The 15748-nt window shown below is 44.8% G+C and overlaps 1 protein-coding gene across 2 annotated transcripts in view; it reads right to left on the bottom strand.

Moving 5' to 3' along the window:
* CRYL1 (crystallin lambda 1) overlaps window positions 1–8518 on the bottom strand; it is a 68408-nt gene extending 59890 nt beyond the window's left edge. Inside the window, exons 1-2 of one of the 2 annotated variants that reach the window (XM_068144280.1) lie at window positions 8392–8518; window positions 5398–5505 (exon numbers count right to left, since the gene is read on the bottom strand). In XM_068144280.1, the coding sequence (XP_068000381.1) occupies window positions 5398–5505; window positions 8392–8423 (140 nt within the window). In that variant the 5' untranslated portion in view covers window positions 8424–8518. Of the gene's footprint in view, window positions 1–5397; window positions 5506–6071; window positions 6094–8391 lie in introns of those variants that run through there. The other variant, XM_068144289.1, reaches the window with a different exon arrangement.
* Window positions 8519–15748: the final 7230 nt, after the last annotated feature.

Raw genomic sequence — 15748 nt, 5'->3', positions numbered from 1 at the left:
CAGTAGGGCAAGTGCGACGTGAAGTTGTTCATTAGTTCCTTCAGCCAAAGAAAAGGTTGTCCCATTAGACCAGACACTGGTTAATAATGCCACTGGTACATCCAGCTCGATCCAGTGCACAGTTATTTTGTGTGTCAGGGCACTGACTACCACACATCTGGCAACAGGTAGACAGGCAGTAAATCCATCACACCATGTTAGGCCTTAAAAAGACACACCCCCTCTACCTGCTTTAACAATATTGTGGCAACATGATATGCATCTCCTCTTGTTTGAGTGGATCAAAATTTCACACTTTAATCTTATTTTTTTACCCAGAATCAAGATTTTTAAATATAGTTACAGAGTAGAATCATAGAATAGAATCACAGAATCAGTAAGGTTGGAAAAGACCTCAAAGATCATCAAGTCCAACCTGGCACCCAACACCTCATGACTACTAAACCATGGCACCAAGTGCCATGTCCAGTCCCCTCTTGAACACCTCCAGGGATAGTGACTCCACCACCTCCCTGAGCAGCCCATTCCAATGGGTAACAACTCTCTCTCTGAAGAACTTTCTCCTCACCTCAAGTCTAAACTTCCCCTGGCACAGCTTGAGACTGTGTCCTCTTGTTCTGGTGCTGGTTGCCTGGGAGAAGAGACCAACCCACAGCTGGCTACAACCTCCCTTCAGGTAGCCGTAGAGAGCAATAAGGTCTCCCCTGAGCCTCCTCTTCTCCAGGCTAAGCAACCCCAGTGCTCTCAGCCTCTCCTCACAGGGCTTGTGCTCGAGGCCTCTCCCCAGCCTTGTTGCCCTTCTCTGGACACATTACATTTTGTATTACATTTTGTAGTATATATATTTGTAGTACATTTTGTATTTTTCCACACAGATAAAGGCAGGCTCTTGTGCTCATTGTAGGCCCATCCTAAACTTGTTTGAGTCCTCTTGCAGCTCTATACCCCTGCTGCCCACCTACTGTTGTACAAGTTGAATTCATTAGGTTAATGAACCCTGAGATAGACTTTATATAAATTCAGAATGAGTTATGAGTTGATGTACTAAAGTATTTATTATCTATTTTATATGGTGGACTTTTAGTATCATTTCTTCAAGAAGTATCATCTGCTTTTAAAAGTAAAGTGAATGCTGTTTGATACTCACATCTCAGTTTTATTTAAGAAAGGGAACCCACAGTGCTTTGAATACTCCAGTTTCTCCTTAATTCATAGAGTACCACTATATACACTAAAAGTTCACTGACTGCAGACTACAGTGGAACAAATATTCATCAATACTAAACAACAAAATAATCACAAACATCCTAAGACTAAAAACTTCCCTACCAGTACCGGCTATTTAGAAAGAACGAGGAAAGCAATTCCCAGCAAGTCCAGAGAAGCAACCACCAACCAGCTTTGTAAGACGCTGCCTCCTGAAAGCCTTTGTTAACCCACTCAAGCTCCAGCTCCTGCAGAAATGTCCTATCAGTAACTCAAAGAGATGTAGAAGGTTGTGTGCAACAAATAAGTGTACATAAATTCAAGTTTGACTGTATTTTGATAGCTACAATCATTAAAATACTGGTTGAAGAAACTCCACAGCTTCTATGTTTGTCACAAGAACTAAGTTGCCCTGAAACTAGGATTTTTAACTGGGATGCCACAACAGCCAAGATACACAAGTTAATTATACAGCGAGTTAATGACATCTTATGTAAAAGGTGAAACTTGAACTCCCATGAGACAGCAAACGCAAACACAGGACAGTACAGACGTGCAAACAGCACTCTACCCTACTACACAAGACCCTTCATGCTTCACTTTTTCAAGTTGAAAACCTTGGAAGGCTAAAGTCTTCATTTTGCTATTAGAAAAGAAAAAATTAGGGGCAAGTGCTATCTTTACTAATGTAGACTGCAAACTGGCCCCTCCACAACAATCCAGAATCTCATCATGGCTACCATTATGACAGTAATTCTGCAAAAACCAAAAGTTTCTATCATCTAGGTGTAGCAACAGAGGTGTTCAGTCTGACTAACACCTACCTGGAAAAGAGGTTTGGGGAAATAAAAAAGTAATTAAAACACATTTGTAGGAGTTAGGTTTTTCATCCCCTTTTGTTATCAAGCCTTTTGTTGTTGTTGCTTGCTATTTTTTAGAAGATATCCCTAGATAAGGCACACTGTTTAACTTCTGAACTCCAATTTAACTGACTTACAAGAGGCCCCTGAAATCACTTCTCTTTGCTCTAAGTCTTGTCACAGAAAACAATAAGGATGCAACACACCACAACCCTTTTTTTAGGTGCAGCTTATTCCCCATGCTGCCTGGCACACAGCAGCTGGCATACTTCACTCCAAGGCATCAGGAAGGGAGGGAGGATGCATTTAGGTTGATGCTCATCATGGAACAATATGAACTTTAAAATTAAATGCTGATACAACAACCTAAGACTGTGCACAGAACCACTCTATAACCACTCTTTCTCTCTCTCAAAGGCATATAAAAGCTGTACCAGGTCCAGCAAGAATAGAGTGGATAGAACCAACTACTCACTGTCCCTTGTGGCATAAGAACTCAGGGCCAAAGAAAGCAACTGAGAAGCCAGGCTGAACACAAACAAAAGGGAATAGCTCTTCACACAGTGCGCAGTAAACCTACAGAACACAAGGTCCTTTGGCAGAAGGCCACAAAAATATGTACACAGGTTCAAGACAAGGTTAGAGAAATACTTGGAAGAAATCTAGTTAATTATCAAATACACAAGAAATTTCTAGGCACTGAAGAATGGGGGAAGGGAGCAATGAAGCAGGACTTGAACTTGCACCTGTCATATCACAGAATCACAGTATCACTAAGGTTGGAAGAGACCTCAAAGATCATCAAGTCCAACCTGTCACCACAGACCCCATGACCAAACCATGGCCATGGACCAAAACCACCTGGCTTTAGCTGTACTTCCACAAGGCAACAGAGTAAAGAGCTGGAGGATTGTTGCTCTGAACCAGCATGAGTATTCTTATGTTCACGCTGTCAAATTTGCTCCTTCTACAGATGCCTCCCAGCCTCTACAGCAACTGATCAGTAGTTACATCATTAAGTGGAACTAGCAATCTGTTCTTTAACTCAAAAAAAAGAAACAGTTCAAGAATTTGGTGGACAAAAAGCTCAACATGAGCTCTCAGTGTGCACTTGCAGCCCGCAAAGCCAATCAGATCCTGGGCTGCATCAGGTGAAGTGTGGCCAGCAGGTCAAGGGAGGTGATCCTCCCCCTCTACTCAGCCCTGGTGAGACCCCACCTGGAGTACTGTGTCCAGTTCTGGAGCCCCTATTACAAGAGGGATGTGGAGGTGCTGGAACGTGTCCAGAGAAGGGCCATGAGGATGATCAGAGGGCTGGAGCTCCTCTCCTATGAGGACAGATGGAAGGAGTTGGGGCTGTTCAGTCAGGAGAAGAGAAGGCTCCCAGGTGACCTAATTGTGGCCTTCCAGTATCTGAAGGGGGCCTACAGGAAGGCTGGGGAGGGACTTCTCAGGATCTCAGGTAGTGACAGGACTAGAAGGAATGGAATGAAGCTGGAGGTGGGGAGATTCAGGCTAGATGTGAGGAGGAGGTTCTTCACCATGAGAGTGGTGAAGCACTGGAATGGGTTGTCCAGGGAGGTGGTTGAGGCCCCGTCCCTGGAGGTGTTTAAGACCAGGCAGGACAAGGCTCTGGCCAGCCTGATCTAGTGTGGGGTGTCCCTGCCCATGGCAGGGGGGTTGGAACTAGATGATCCTTGTGGTCCCTTCCAACCCTGAATGATACTATGATACTATGAATTAAAAAAACTTCCAGTTATAAAACACTAATTGTAATTGCAGCAGGGCTCCTCAATAATCCATATTAACCTATTTCCATTTTGAAAGCATTTGTTGTCTTTCCACGAAAAAACTATAATGTTCATCTATTTTAAGCTTAGCCTATAGATAAGCTAATGATGATAAAATCGCTTCAAGAATTTGGATATAAACTTAAGCTCTTAAATCATTACTTTAGAATTCAAGTGCTCTTCAGAAGTGTCATTGAGTGAGATTTGGGAGCGCCACTCTTCTGATCTTAACAGGACCTGTGCTCATAAGTTAAATCCTGTGTTTCCTTGAAGAGCAAGAAGTGGTTGCTCATTCACAGTATCACAGTATCACTTAGGTTGGAAAGGACTTCGAGGATCATCGAGTCCAACCTATCAACACAGACCCCATGACTAGACCATGGCACCAAGTGCCACGTCCAATCTCCCCTTGAACGCCTCCAGGGTCAATGACTCAACCACCTCCCTGGGCAACCCGTTCCAATGACAAATTACTCGCTCGGTGAAGAACTTCCTCCTCACCTCGAGTCTAAACCTCCCCTGGTGCAGCTTGAGACTGTGTCCCCTTGTTCTGGTGATGGTTGCCTGGGAGAAGAGGCCAACCCCTTCCTGGCTACAACCACCTTTCAGGTAGTTGTAGAGGGCAATGAGGTCACCCCTGAGCCTCCTCTTCTCCAGGCTAAACAATCCCAGCTCCCTCAGCCTCTCCTCATAGGGCTTGTGTTCAAGGCCTCTCCCCAGCCTTGTTGCACTTCTCTGGACACGCTCAAGTGTTTCGATGTCCTTCTTAAACTGAGGGGCCCAGAACTGGACACAGTACTCAAGGTGCGGCCTAACCAAAGCAGAGTACAGGGGCACTATGACTTCCCTGCTCCTGCTGGCCACACTATTCCTAATGCAGGCCAGGATGCTATTGGCCCTCCTGGCCACCTGGGCACACTGTTGGCTCATATTCAGGTGGCTGTCAATCAGCACACCCAGGTCCCTCTCTGTTTGGGAGCTCTCCAGCCACTCCGACCCCAGCCTATAGCTCTGCATGGGATTGCCGTAGCCAAAGTGCAGCACTCGGCACTTGGACTTGTTGAAAGCCATCCCATTGGACTCTGCCCATCTGTCCAGTCGGTCGAGATCCCTCTGCAGAGCCTTTCTACCCTCTAACTGACTAACATCTGCCCCTAACTTTGTGTCATCTGCAAATTGCTGATGACTGACTCTACCCCTTCATCCAGATCATCGATGAATATGTTGAAGAGGATGGGGCCCAGCACTGATCCCTGGGGGACACCACTGGTGACTGGCCTCCAGCTGGATGTGGCACCGTTCACTACCACTCTCTGGGCCCGGCCCTCCAGCCAGTTCCTAACCCAGCAGAGAGTGTAATGGTCCAATCCACGGGCTGACAGCTTAGTCAGCAGTTTGCTGTGGGGGACGGTGTCAAAGGCCTTGCTGAAGTCCAGGTAGACCACATCCACAGGCCTCCCCACATCCACCAGACATTTACAGACAATTACAGACATTGCAGTTTCATTACAATCACTGTCACTTCAAGTCAGGTGACTTACCGAATGTTTTCCAGTGCAGTTGTTAGCTGCTGTTGTGCGATATCATAAAGTACCACTTTGAAGCCTCCAGCAGCAAACACCATGGCCCAGCTGCGACCAATGAGTCCACTGAAAAGAAAAATACCATTCAGTTACTAACAAAGTATTTATTTTGGAGAAAGACATCTTACAAGCATTGCAAGGAGCAAAACACAGCTTGGACTCTTCAATATTTGATTAAAGGCTCGGTTACATATCGGTAAGAAGCAAATCTCTAAAAAGAGAAGTACTCTTTGCTAGTTGTGTAGCAGCTTCTCCAAGAGCTGGGAGAAAGATAATAAGGAAGAAAACAAACAGAAGAAAACAAACTAGAATTCAAATAGCAGGAACCACTACTTTGGGACACTGGACTCAAGTGCCAACAATTTTGTCAGGTACAACATTGTGCAGTGAATTATGTTAAAGATAAAAAAAAACAAACAACAAAACACCACAAAACAACTCATAGTCTAAAGACAGACAGCAGTCCATTGGTCTAAGAGTTCAGAATCTTATTTCAGAAATGATCAGAAAACCTAAGGCCAGCTACCAGAGTCATAATGCCTTGGGAAGCACTGTAAGCATGTGAAAAGGAATGAAAAACAAATCAATCAATAACCAAACATGGGTTCAATACTACTTTTCCATCTACCCACCTCTAGCACTGCCTTTATTTTCAGAAGATGCATTCTACCATGCTGGATGCATGCAGGAATTGTCTGTCTACATCTTTTGGTGAAGTCACACTACTGAGAAGGACATAGAGGAAACTAGCAGTAATTGGCAATTTTATCATGTCTCTCAAAGCAGCACAGCTTTTAACTTAAGCTTATAGAAGACATCAGTCTCTTCAAATGCAAGCTCTTAGGCACGGTGTCATAAGCCTAAATAACCCAGAATCACAAATAATATTCTAATTCCATAAAAGACAAGAGCAGAACTCCATACCTGCAACAGTTAAAGCAGGGGTTTTGATAATTACATGCATTTCCTGCCACTTTCAAGATTGCTGCATTTGCAACATTAAACTTAAGTGACCCCTGGCAACTGGAAAATGCAAGGCCACTGAGGCATGAATAGAGGAGTAAAACGGGAGTAAAAGTCAGAGATAGAGCAACAGGGTAGATTAGAAAAGGGACAGAAAATAGGAACATGTTCAGCTCTTCATTAAAATAAAGGGAAAAAATGAACAAAACAGGAAGTTTCAGGAAACAGCAGGAATCAGGAAATAACTGAGACTAAAAAAAAACACCAAAAAGAAGGGGGGAAAAAAAAAGAGTAAAACTCTGCATTTAGTTTAGTTAAGTGGGCAGCAAGCTCTCACTCAAAACTTACCTTTTAAAAGAATAAACATGCACAACTTACTATAGTAAACCCTGACTTCAGCAGCCCTCACTCCACTACAGAACATGCTCACTTATGGAAAAGGTAAGGTATGGGTCAAGGTTTGATTGCTGCTGTAGCCTCCTGGCTACCAAGTGGTTGAAAATAAAAGCTTGACCAAGCATATAGGTGCTACCAATATACTTCTAAATTAGTATCATCTCTCTCAGATAGCACTTTTAAATTAATTTCCTTAAGTCAGTATTTTATTTTTAAGAAGTTTATTTTAATATAGATGTTTAGAATAATGAGATTTGTTTCCTTTTGAGCTATGGAGTGTACAAAGTCAGTCAGTGGTAGGTACTGTTTCTCCTCGTACAACACAACAACGAGCAACATTACAACCTGATATTAGCATACTTGACCCCAAGACAGTGATTTCTAACACTCTATGTGCTGTCATTTTGGGTCTAGTGATAAACCCAGATCTGATCACCCAACTTACGTTGGTGCTACCAGGAAATTTTCCTGCCTTCACTGTAACTGTGCACTGGGAGCAAGAGTCCAGCTCTCCCAATCCTGCACACACCCATGGCGAATGAAAGGTCCCCAAGTGCCACTGCTAAGTACCAGCTTTGTCACCATCACATGACAGCACTGAGACATGTGTCCAGCAGTCTAGCTAGTGAAGTGTTTTGTAGCCCACAGTTCTAGCACCAAGCTGTAGTGGTGCACAGGGGGCTGTGACTGACTGGCATGCGTCGTCTTGCCTCACCAGCTTACTGCTCAAGTGAAGAGCTTCAAATTTAGCTCAAGAAGAGGATGAAACCATGCATGCAAACATGAGAAAAAATAGTCACTGTGAGGGTGGGGGAACACTGGAACAAGCTCCCCAGGGGGGCTGTGGAGTCTCCACTGGAGATATTAAAAATCCACCTGGATGCATTCCTGTGTGATCTGGTATAGGTGATCCTGCTCTGGCAGGGGGGTTGGACTAGATGATCTTTCGAGGTCTCTTCCAACCCCTTACATTCTCTGATTCCCACACGAGTCAGAAATACTGCTGTATCTTATGACAAGGAAGTATTACTGCAGGAGCGCCCGAGAGAAACTTCAGAACTTCTTGACAGAGTTGACAAACAGGATCTTAATCTGACCTTGGATTTCTCCACTCCTCTTACACAAAACACTGCAATGAGAAAGGGCAGCAGTCTTTCAGACGTAAAGGACAACTTCACTTACAGTGAAGATGCTGTGAATGATTGTGGGGTTTGTTTGTTTGTTTTAAAGCAGCACACAGCTGTCGGACTAAAGCGAAGCCAGCCTTGCCAGTGAGCTCCTCAGTTCCGGCAGAAACTCGAACCCGCGGCTAGCCAGACCTCCCTGTGAGCGCCTCTCCCCAGCACGGGCTGCACGCACCGGAATCCACCCACCGCCCCAAGCCAGCACCCCACTGCCACATCCGACACCTGCAAGGGCAGGGATTGCTGAAGCAGCCAACACACCTCCCTCCAGGCCAGATTTCACCGGGACAGAGCCTGAGTCCGTCGCACGTCTCCAGGCATCCGTTCCCAGAGCGCCCAGGGGGCCGAGCCGGGCTGGCAACTCTCCCCTGGGTCACTACATCTACCCGCGGAAGAGACGACACTTTACCTGCCGATGATGGCAACATGAGAGGGCGCCATGCCTGTCGGGGCCGTGTCGGGGGATGCACGAAAGAGAAGCGACAGCGCGCAGCCCCTGCCACCTTTGCCTTACGGCGCCCGCCCCCCACCCACAGCTCCCGCCATGTCACGGCCGCCCCTATTGGCTGCTGCTACGAGCGCTCCGATTGGTTCCGCACCCCCTTGGGCGTCTCTTCCCCGCTGGGGAAGAGGCGGGGTAGGAAGAGACTGCTGGTTCCTTCTCCGTCTGCTGTACAGATTCCTTACCTCATTCACTCTCAACGGGGATAAGTGCAAGCTCCTCTCTTCCCCTCCCATTACACCCCAGATCGCGAGAGCACGGCTGTATCTCTCAAAGGTTCGTCGCAGTCCTCCCCACGTAGTCAGTGTGCTGGTGGCACTGCCTCTTTGGCCCCCGCGGAAAGGCAGGCCCTGCGCCTTCCGTCTTCAGGCTGCACCTAGAGGCACCAGGGGAGAGCGGACACCTGTGAGCCGTGTGTGGCGTTTGCTGGAACAAAGACCTACTTGCCATCCCCACTTTGGAGTGGGACGAGGCCAAAGTTTGAGTAAAGGCAAAGCTCTTACTCCACCGTTAAAAATTAGTAGATCTCCATGGACGTATAATCCAAGATGTCCAGGTGAGCTCCCGATGAAACTGAAATGCTGTTTCTCTGGGAGTTTGGGTCTTGGGATTCAGAGCTGCCTTTGCATACACATAGACCCCATCACACTTGGGCCACAGAGTACCAAACCCCAGTGTGCTATTGACAAAGGTACAAATGCATTTCAATGTAACGTTCAAATTTTAAACGAATTCCATATTTTTTTTTCCACATTAAGCAAAGGTTTATTATTCTTGAAAATACTTCCTTGTTGAATTCTGACTTTATATTTTGCTCTCCTTGGCTTTCAGCCTGCTGGTGTGCTGAATTACTCTTTTTTTTCTAATTCTGTGTAGTTCCTGCTCATCTGCATGTTGCTCTGTAATCATGCTGGATGTTTATGCAAAGAAACAAATAGTAGCATTTTAAATGCTGGCATATGATTAAATATTATATTTCTTTAGTCTTAACATAGCTGAGAAATACTTGCAAGTTTTCTTGTGTTTCTGGCTTTCTGGGAGGGAAAAAACAAAAGTTGAATACATCTGTCCCCAGAATGAATATTTCATAGTTACTGACAAAGCTTTGGGTATCATTTAATCTAGTTTCCAAGGGGGAAAAATCACACCTATATAATCAACTTGTACATCTGTTCCCCCTCACTAGCACTTTGCTAATTCCAACCACATTCAACAAGGAGAGATCTCAAAAGTATAAATTCCTAAAGATGTCATGAAGACCACCCAATGGATAGGAGGTGGAAAATCAAAGTACTATCTCCATGACTGTTTAGTCTTGAGAAGGCTGAGAGATCTTATCAATGTCTATCAATATCTGAGGGCTGGGTGTCAAGGTGAAGGTGACAGTCTCTTTTCACTGGTGCCCAGTGATAGGACAAGGAACAATGGGTGCAAGGTAGAACACAGGAGATTGCACCTCAGCAGGAGGAGAAACAGCACTGGAACAGGCTGCACAGAGAGGTTGTGGAGTCTTCTTCTCTGAAGACTTTCAAAACCCACTTGGATGCAGTCCTGTGTGGCCTGCCCTAGGTGACCCTGCTTTAGCAGGGGGACTTGGAGTTGATGATCTCTGGCGATCCCTTCCAACCCCTAACATTCTGTGATTCAGTGACTTGATGCATTACAAACAGAGACCATTTTTAGCTAAAGTGTAACTGAAGCAATCAATTCATGCCTATTTTATATACTCAAGTTTTTACTTCAAAGGAAAAAAAATTAGGTTCTTAGAACATAAAACTAATGTCACCTGGACTTTGGAAACAAGCCTCAGAAGTTCACCACCAGTCTACCAATTATTTTAATATTCTTTGATCTCCTGTCTATTAATATCCTAAGTTGTCTTAAGTAATAGACTACTCGAGACAAAAGCCATTACAGACAGACAGATGGATTCAACAGAATTAAAAGCTAAGTTAAACTTCTCAGGAGGTGTTAATATAGGGGTTGAGGGGCCTTAAAGTTCTGTTGGTGAACATGTCTGTGGCAGGGGAACTGAACTATACTATTATCATTCATATATTAGTGACAAAGCCATATAGCTCTGGAGGTGGGGAGATTCAGGCTGGATGTGAGGAGGAGGTTCTTCACCATGAGAGTGGTGAAACCCTGGAATGGGTTGTCCAGGGAGGTGGTTGGGGCCCCATCCCTGGAGGGTTTTTTTTTGTATCATAGTATCATTCAGGGTTGGAAGGGACCACAAGGATGATCTAGTTCCAATCCCCCTGCCATGGGCAGGGACACCCCACACTAGATCAGGCTGGCCACAGCCTCATCCAGCCTGGGCTTAAACACCCAGTGGTGAAGAACCTCCTCCTCACATCCAGCCTGAATCTCCCCACCTCCAGCTTCATTCCATTCCCCCTAGTCCTATCACTACCTGAGATCCTGAAAAGTCCTTCCCCAGCCTTCCTGTAGGCCCCCTGTTTAAGCCCAGGCTGGATGAGGCTCTGGCCAGCCTGATCTAGTGTGGGGTGTCCCTGCCCATGGCAGGGGGGTTGGAACTAGATGATCCTTGTGGTCCCTTCCAACCCTGACAGATACTATGATACTATGCTATGATTAGTTGATCAATTAGGGTATGACAGCAGCCACATTCCCTATTTGTGGTGATCAGATGCAGTGATGCATCCAAACTGAATAGATCAAAAGTGCAGAAAGAGAAAAGTCTGCAAGAGGAAAGAATAATATAAAGAATTGAATTTTCAGAGGTGTAAGTCAAGGGAAGAAAGTATTACTTAAAAAAAAAGGGCATATTTTAATTTTTTGTGTAACATGGTAAGGATTTTTAGGCCCAGCACTTGCAGCCTTCTTCAACAGGGGACAGTGATTCTTCTCCATTTTCTGTAACTTAGATGGAAATGACAGAAGGTACTCAAAGTCAAGAAACACCAAAATCTTATAACCAGTAATATGTGAAACATACTGGGATTCATTAGGGAATGAAAAGTGAGGCTGTACTGGCAGGAGAGGTCCCAAGTGGAGCAGATACGCATTCACCAGCATATACATTATTTCTTCTAAGTCCCATAACAGCAGGAACAGACTTGACCTGTATTGTAAGGTGTAAAGTTGATTCCTCCATGGTTTTTGTCTCATTCTATTGAGCAAGCTCCTGCTGTCCCATTTGGGGAGCTGAAATCAGCTGCTGGTTGCAGAGAGGAGGGGGTTACTGCAGGAGAGGAGCAGGATGGTGTAAGAGAGTCAAGTAATAAAAAAGGGAAATAGCGTTAACTGTGAGCCACAGGGAGGTAGAACATGGCTGAGTTATGAATTCCATCTTGCAGCAAATAAAGAAATGGCATGCTTCTAAAATACAGTGTCAGAGCCTGATCTTTCAGCATGGGATGAAAACAGAGGCATAGTTCACTTGTTAAGTATTAGATTTAATACATTACTTGTTCAACAGAGCAACTAGAAGGTGTGTTTCATTTGTGATGGACTATGGTACATTGCCACTATGATCCTGATAGTTCAGAAAACTTAATGTCTTTAAATGATAGCCTTAATTTGCTATTCTTTTCCCTGTTCTGTAGAGCTCTAATTAATGGTTTGCATACTGTAATCATAACGAGTGGTTATATTAAGATTATGCTACAATTGATACTGTAATTGTTGCTAGTAGTTTGTGCAGTTAATTTAGGTGGCCTTTCACTGTGCAAATGGTGTGATGCAAACACTGTCAATATCGCTAAAATGCTGATTCTCAAAGCAGCTATCTGCAGGAATCAGAAAGAAAATAGTAGTAAAAGGGATATTACCAAAACATGATCGAGCAAAACTAGATGGAGGTCTATCCTTTAATAGTAAAAATACCTGTTACAAATGGTTTAAAGCCTATATACAACATATACATTATTCATAATGAGGTTTTTCCATTAATTTTGCTTCTAAACTGTATGTAGGTTGATGTATTTCTTTGCTCCACTAAATACAGACTATACAGTAAATTGAGGAAATTGATGTTTAGAGAAGAACTATACTGAATATTTTCCACCTAGAAAACTGTTCTGAAATAGCTTTTAAAAGCTTTCAGTATAACTCTATAACATGTTTACCTTATTAATAACTTAACCCTGAAAGCATTCTCATCCTTGTACTTATCATTGCATCCAGCAGTGTTAGGAACTTTATTTTCTAATTTGAATTCTCTACATTTATAGATATTTATGCACACCACCCCAGAGATCACAAATATAAAACTGAGCTTTAAATCACCTACAGGAGCACTGACTTAAAATGATCAGGAATTCACAGCATACAACATTGCTTGGGTTGTATACTACAGTTACTTTTTTTTTTTTTGGCAGCTTCACATTCTAGGTAGTTCTAGACAATTGCATTCTATGGGTTTCTCCCATGTGAGAACATGTCCTGTTATCAGAACCTGAGAGTAAGGTCCTGTTGAGAATCTCAGGTAGTTGTAGAGAGCAATAAGGTCTCCCCTGAGCCTCCTCTTCTCCAGGCTAAACAACCCCAGCTCCCTCAGCCTCTCCTCATAGGGCTTGTGCTCGAGGCCTCTCCCCAGCCTCATTTCCCTTCTCTGGACACGTTCAAGAGTCTCGATGTCCTTCTTAAAAAGAGGGGCCCAGAAGTGGACACAGTATTCAAGGTGTGGCCTAACTAGTGCAGAGTACAGGGGCACAATGACTTCCCTGCTCCTGCTGGCCACACTATTTCTGATGCAGGCCAGGATGCCATTGGCCTTCTTGGCCACCTGGGCACACTGCTGCCTTATGTTCAGGTGATTGTCAACCAGCACCCCCAGGTCCCTTTCTGCCTGAGCCACTCTGACCCCAGCCCATAGCACTGCAAGGTGTTGTTGTGACCAAAGTGCAGCACCCAGCACTTGGACTTGTTGAATGTCATCATGTTGGACTCTGCCCATCTGTCCAGCCTGGCAAGGTCCCTCTGGAGAGCCCTTCTACCCTCTAAGAGATCAACACCTACTACCAACTTGTTGTCATCTGCAAACTTACTGATGATGGACTCAATCCCCTCATCCAGATCATCAATAAAGATATTGAACAGGATGGGACCCAGAACTGATCCCTGGGGGACACCACTAGTGACTGGCTGCCAGCTGGATGTGGCACCATTCACCACCACTCTCTGGGCATGGCCCTTCAACCAGTTCCTAACCCAGCTCAGACTGTGGCTGTCCACGCCATGAGCTGACAGCTTGGCCAGGAGTTTGCTGTGGGGACCGGTATCAAAGGCCTTGCTGAAGTCCAGATAGACTACATCCACAACCTTCCCCACATCCACCAGGTGGTCACCTGGTCATAGAAGGAGATCAGGTTGGTGCGGCAGGACTTGCCCTTTCTGAATCCATGTTGGCTGGGTCTGATCCCTTGGCTGTCCTGCAGTGTGCTGTGATTGCCCCCAAGACGATCTGCTCCATAATCTTTCCTGGCACTGAGGTCAGGCTGACAGGCCTGTAGCTTGCAGGTTCCTCCATCCAGCCATTCTTGTGGATGGGCATCACATTGGCCAGTTTCCAGTGATCTGGGACTTCTCCAGTGAACCAGGACTGGTGGAAAATGATGGAGAGTGTTTTGGACAGCTCATCTGCCAGCTCTCGAAGTACCCTAGGATGGATCCCATCTGGTCCCATGGACTTGTGAGTATCCAAGTGGTTCAACAAGTCCCTAACTACTACCTCGTGGATTTCAGGGGGATTATACAGCTCTCTGACCCCATCTACCAGCTCAGGAGGCCAGTTATCCTGAAGTCCTCCTGCCTTGTTGAAAATGGAGGCAAAGAAGGTATTTAGTACCTCTGCCTTTTCCTCATCTTTAGTTACAATGTTCTCCTCCAGGTCCAATAAAGAGTGGAAGTTCTTCTTGCCCCTCTTTTTAGCATTAGTGTATTTATAAAAATGCTCTTTATTGTCTTTCACAGGAGTAGCAAATCTAAACTCTAGATGGGCTTTTGCCTCTCTAATTTTTCTCCTACGTGATCTAACAACATCCTTAAACATATCTCGAGTTGCCTCCCCCACTTTCCAAAGGCAATACATCCTCTTTTTTTTCCTTAATTCCTTCAGGAGCTGCTTTCCCATCCAGGCCAGTCACCTTCCCCAGCAGCTCATCTTTTGGCACATGGGCACAGCCTGTTCCTATGCCTTCAAGAGTTCCTGCTTGAAGTAGGTCCAACCATCCCGGACCCCTTTGTTCTTAAGGGCTCCTACCCAGGGTACTCTCCGAATTAGTTGCTTAAATAAGCTGAAGTCTGCCCTCTGGAAGTCCAAAGTAAGGGTTCTGTTATTGCTCCTCCTTATTTCCCTGCATTTTGAAAACTCCACTATCTCATGGTCACTGTACCCTAGACAGTCTCCTACCAACCATATAGTGTTAGCTAGTTGTCATTCAGCCAAACAATTCCCAGTATGAGCAGGGACTATATAGGTCAGGGGCCCCTTTTAATAGTTGATTTGAACGTATGCACCCAATTTTGGAGGGCAAGGAAGTTTGATAATATGAACATGGTCAGATTCCAATGGTGCCTTGGCCCTGATCTATTTATGAGACAGCTACACTGACTCCTCATCTTGGGGTCTTCTTTCCACTGCCCTAGAAACATCAGAATATGCTGAGCATGAGCATGCCCAGGTCCCCAGTATGAAAAAGATGGGTAGCAGAGCTGGGGCTTTTGATACAGAATGTACCTGTATCTTGGGTTTTATATAAATGTGTCTAAGGACAATCAGAAAAATCTAAAGCCCATAGGCTCAGTTGCATATCAGGATTCACAGGCAGAAAAGGGGGGCTAGAAATGCACATATATTTCTTATGCTGAAGTTCATAATTTGTGGCAAGTAACTGTGGTGAAGGCACATTATGCCCCGATACTGAATCTTGTCCCAGCATATATATTTCTTATGCTGAAGTTCATAATTTGTGGCAAGTAACTCACCTGAAAATTTTTCCCAGCTGAGGTTTTTTTATTCTACTTGTATTCCAGAACTTCAGGTACAATGATTCTCATGTCCAAAGTCTGAGGTTTCTGTGTGAAAGTGGTTCATGTACAGAACGTGAACAGGTTAATGCAAGAAGTGATAATGTTTTAATACTTCCTTATGTTATCTTTCTCTTGTTGCGAGACAGAGTAGAAAGACCTTTCACTCATATCCTCTGTACCTTATCTCTTCAGAAAGGACTTTGAGGCTGAAAGAAGGTGAGCAGCAGAAAGCCCTGACATTGCATAATGCTCACAAACCCTGACC

This window comes from Melanerpes formicivorus, unplaced genomic scaffold, assembly GCF_026170545.1.
Source record: "Melanerpes formicivorus ecotype bairdi unplaced genomic scaffold, bMelFor1.0.p_v2 SCAF_1, whole genome shotgun sequence".
Taxonomy (NCBI): domain Eukaryota; kingdom Metazoa; phylum Chordata; class Aves; order Piciformes; family Picidae; genus Melanerpes; species Melanerpes formicivorus.
Note: the sequence above shows the minus strand (reverse complement) of the source record. Positions and strands in the feature narration are given on the sequence as shown.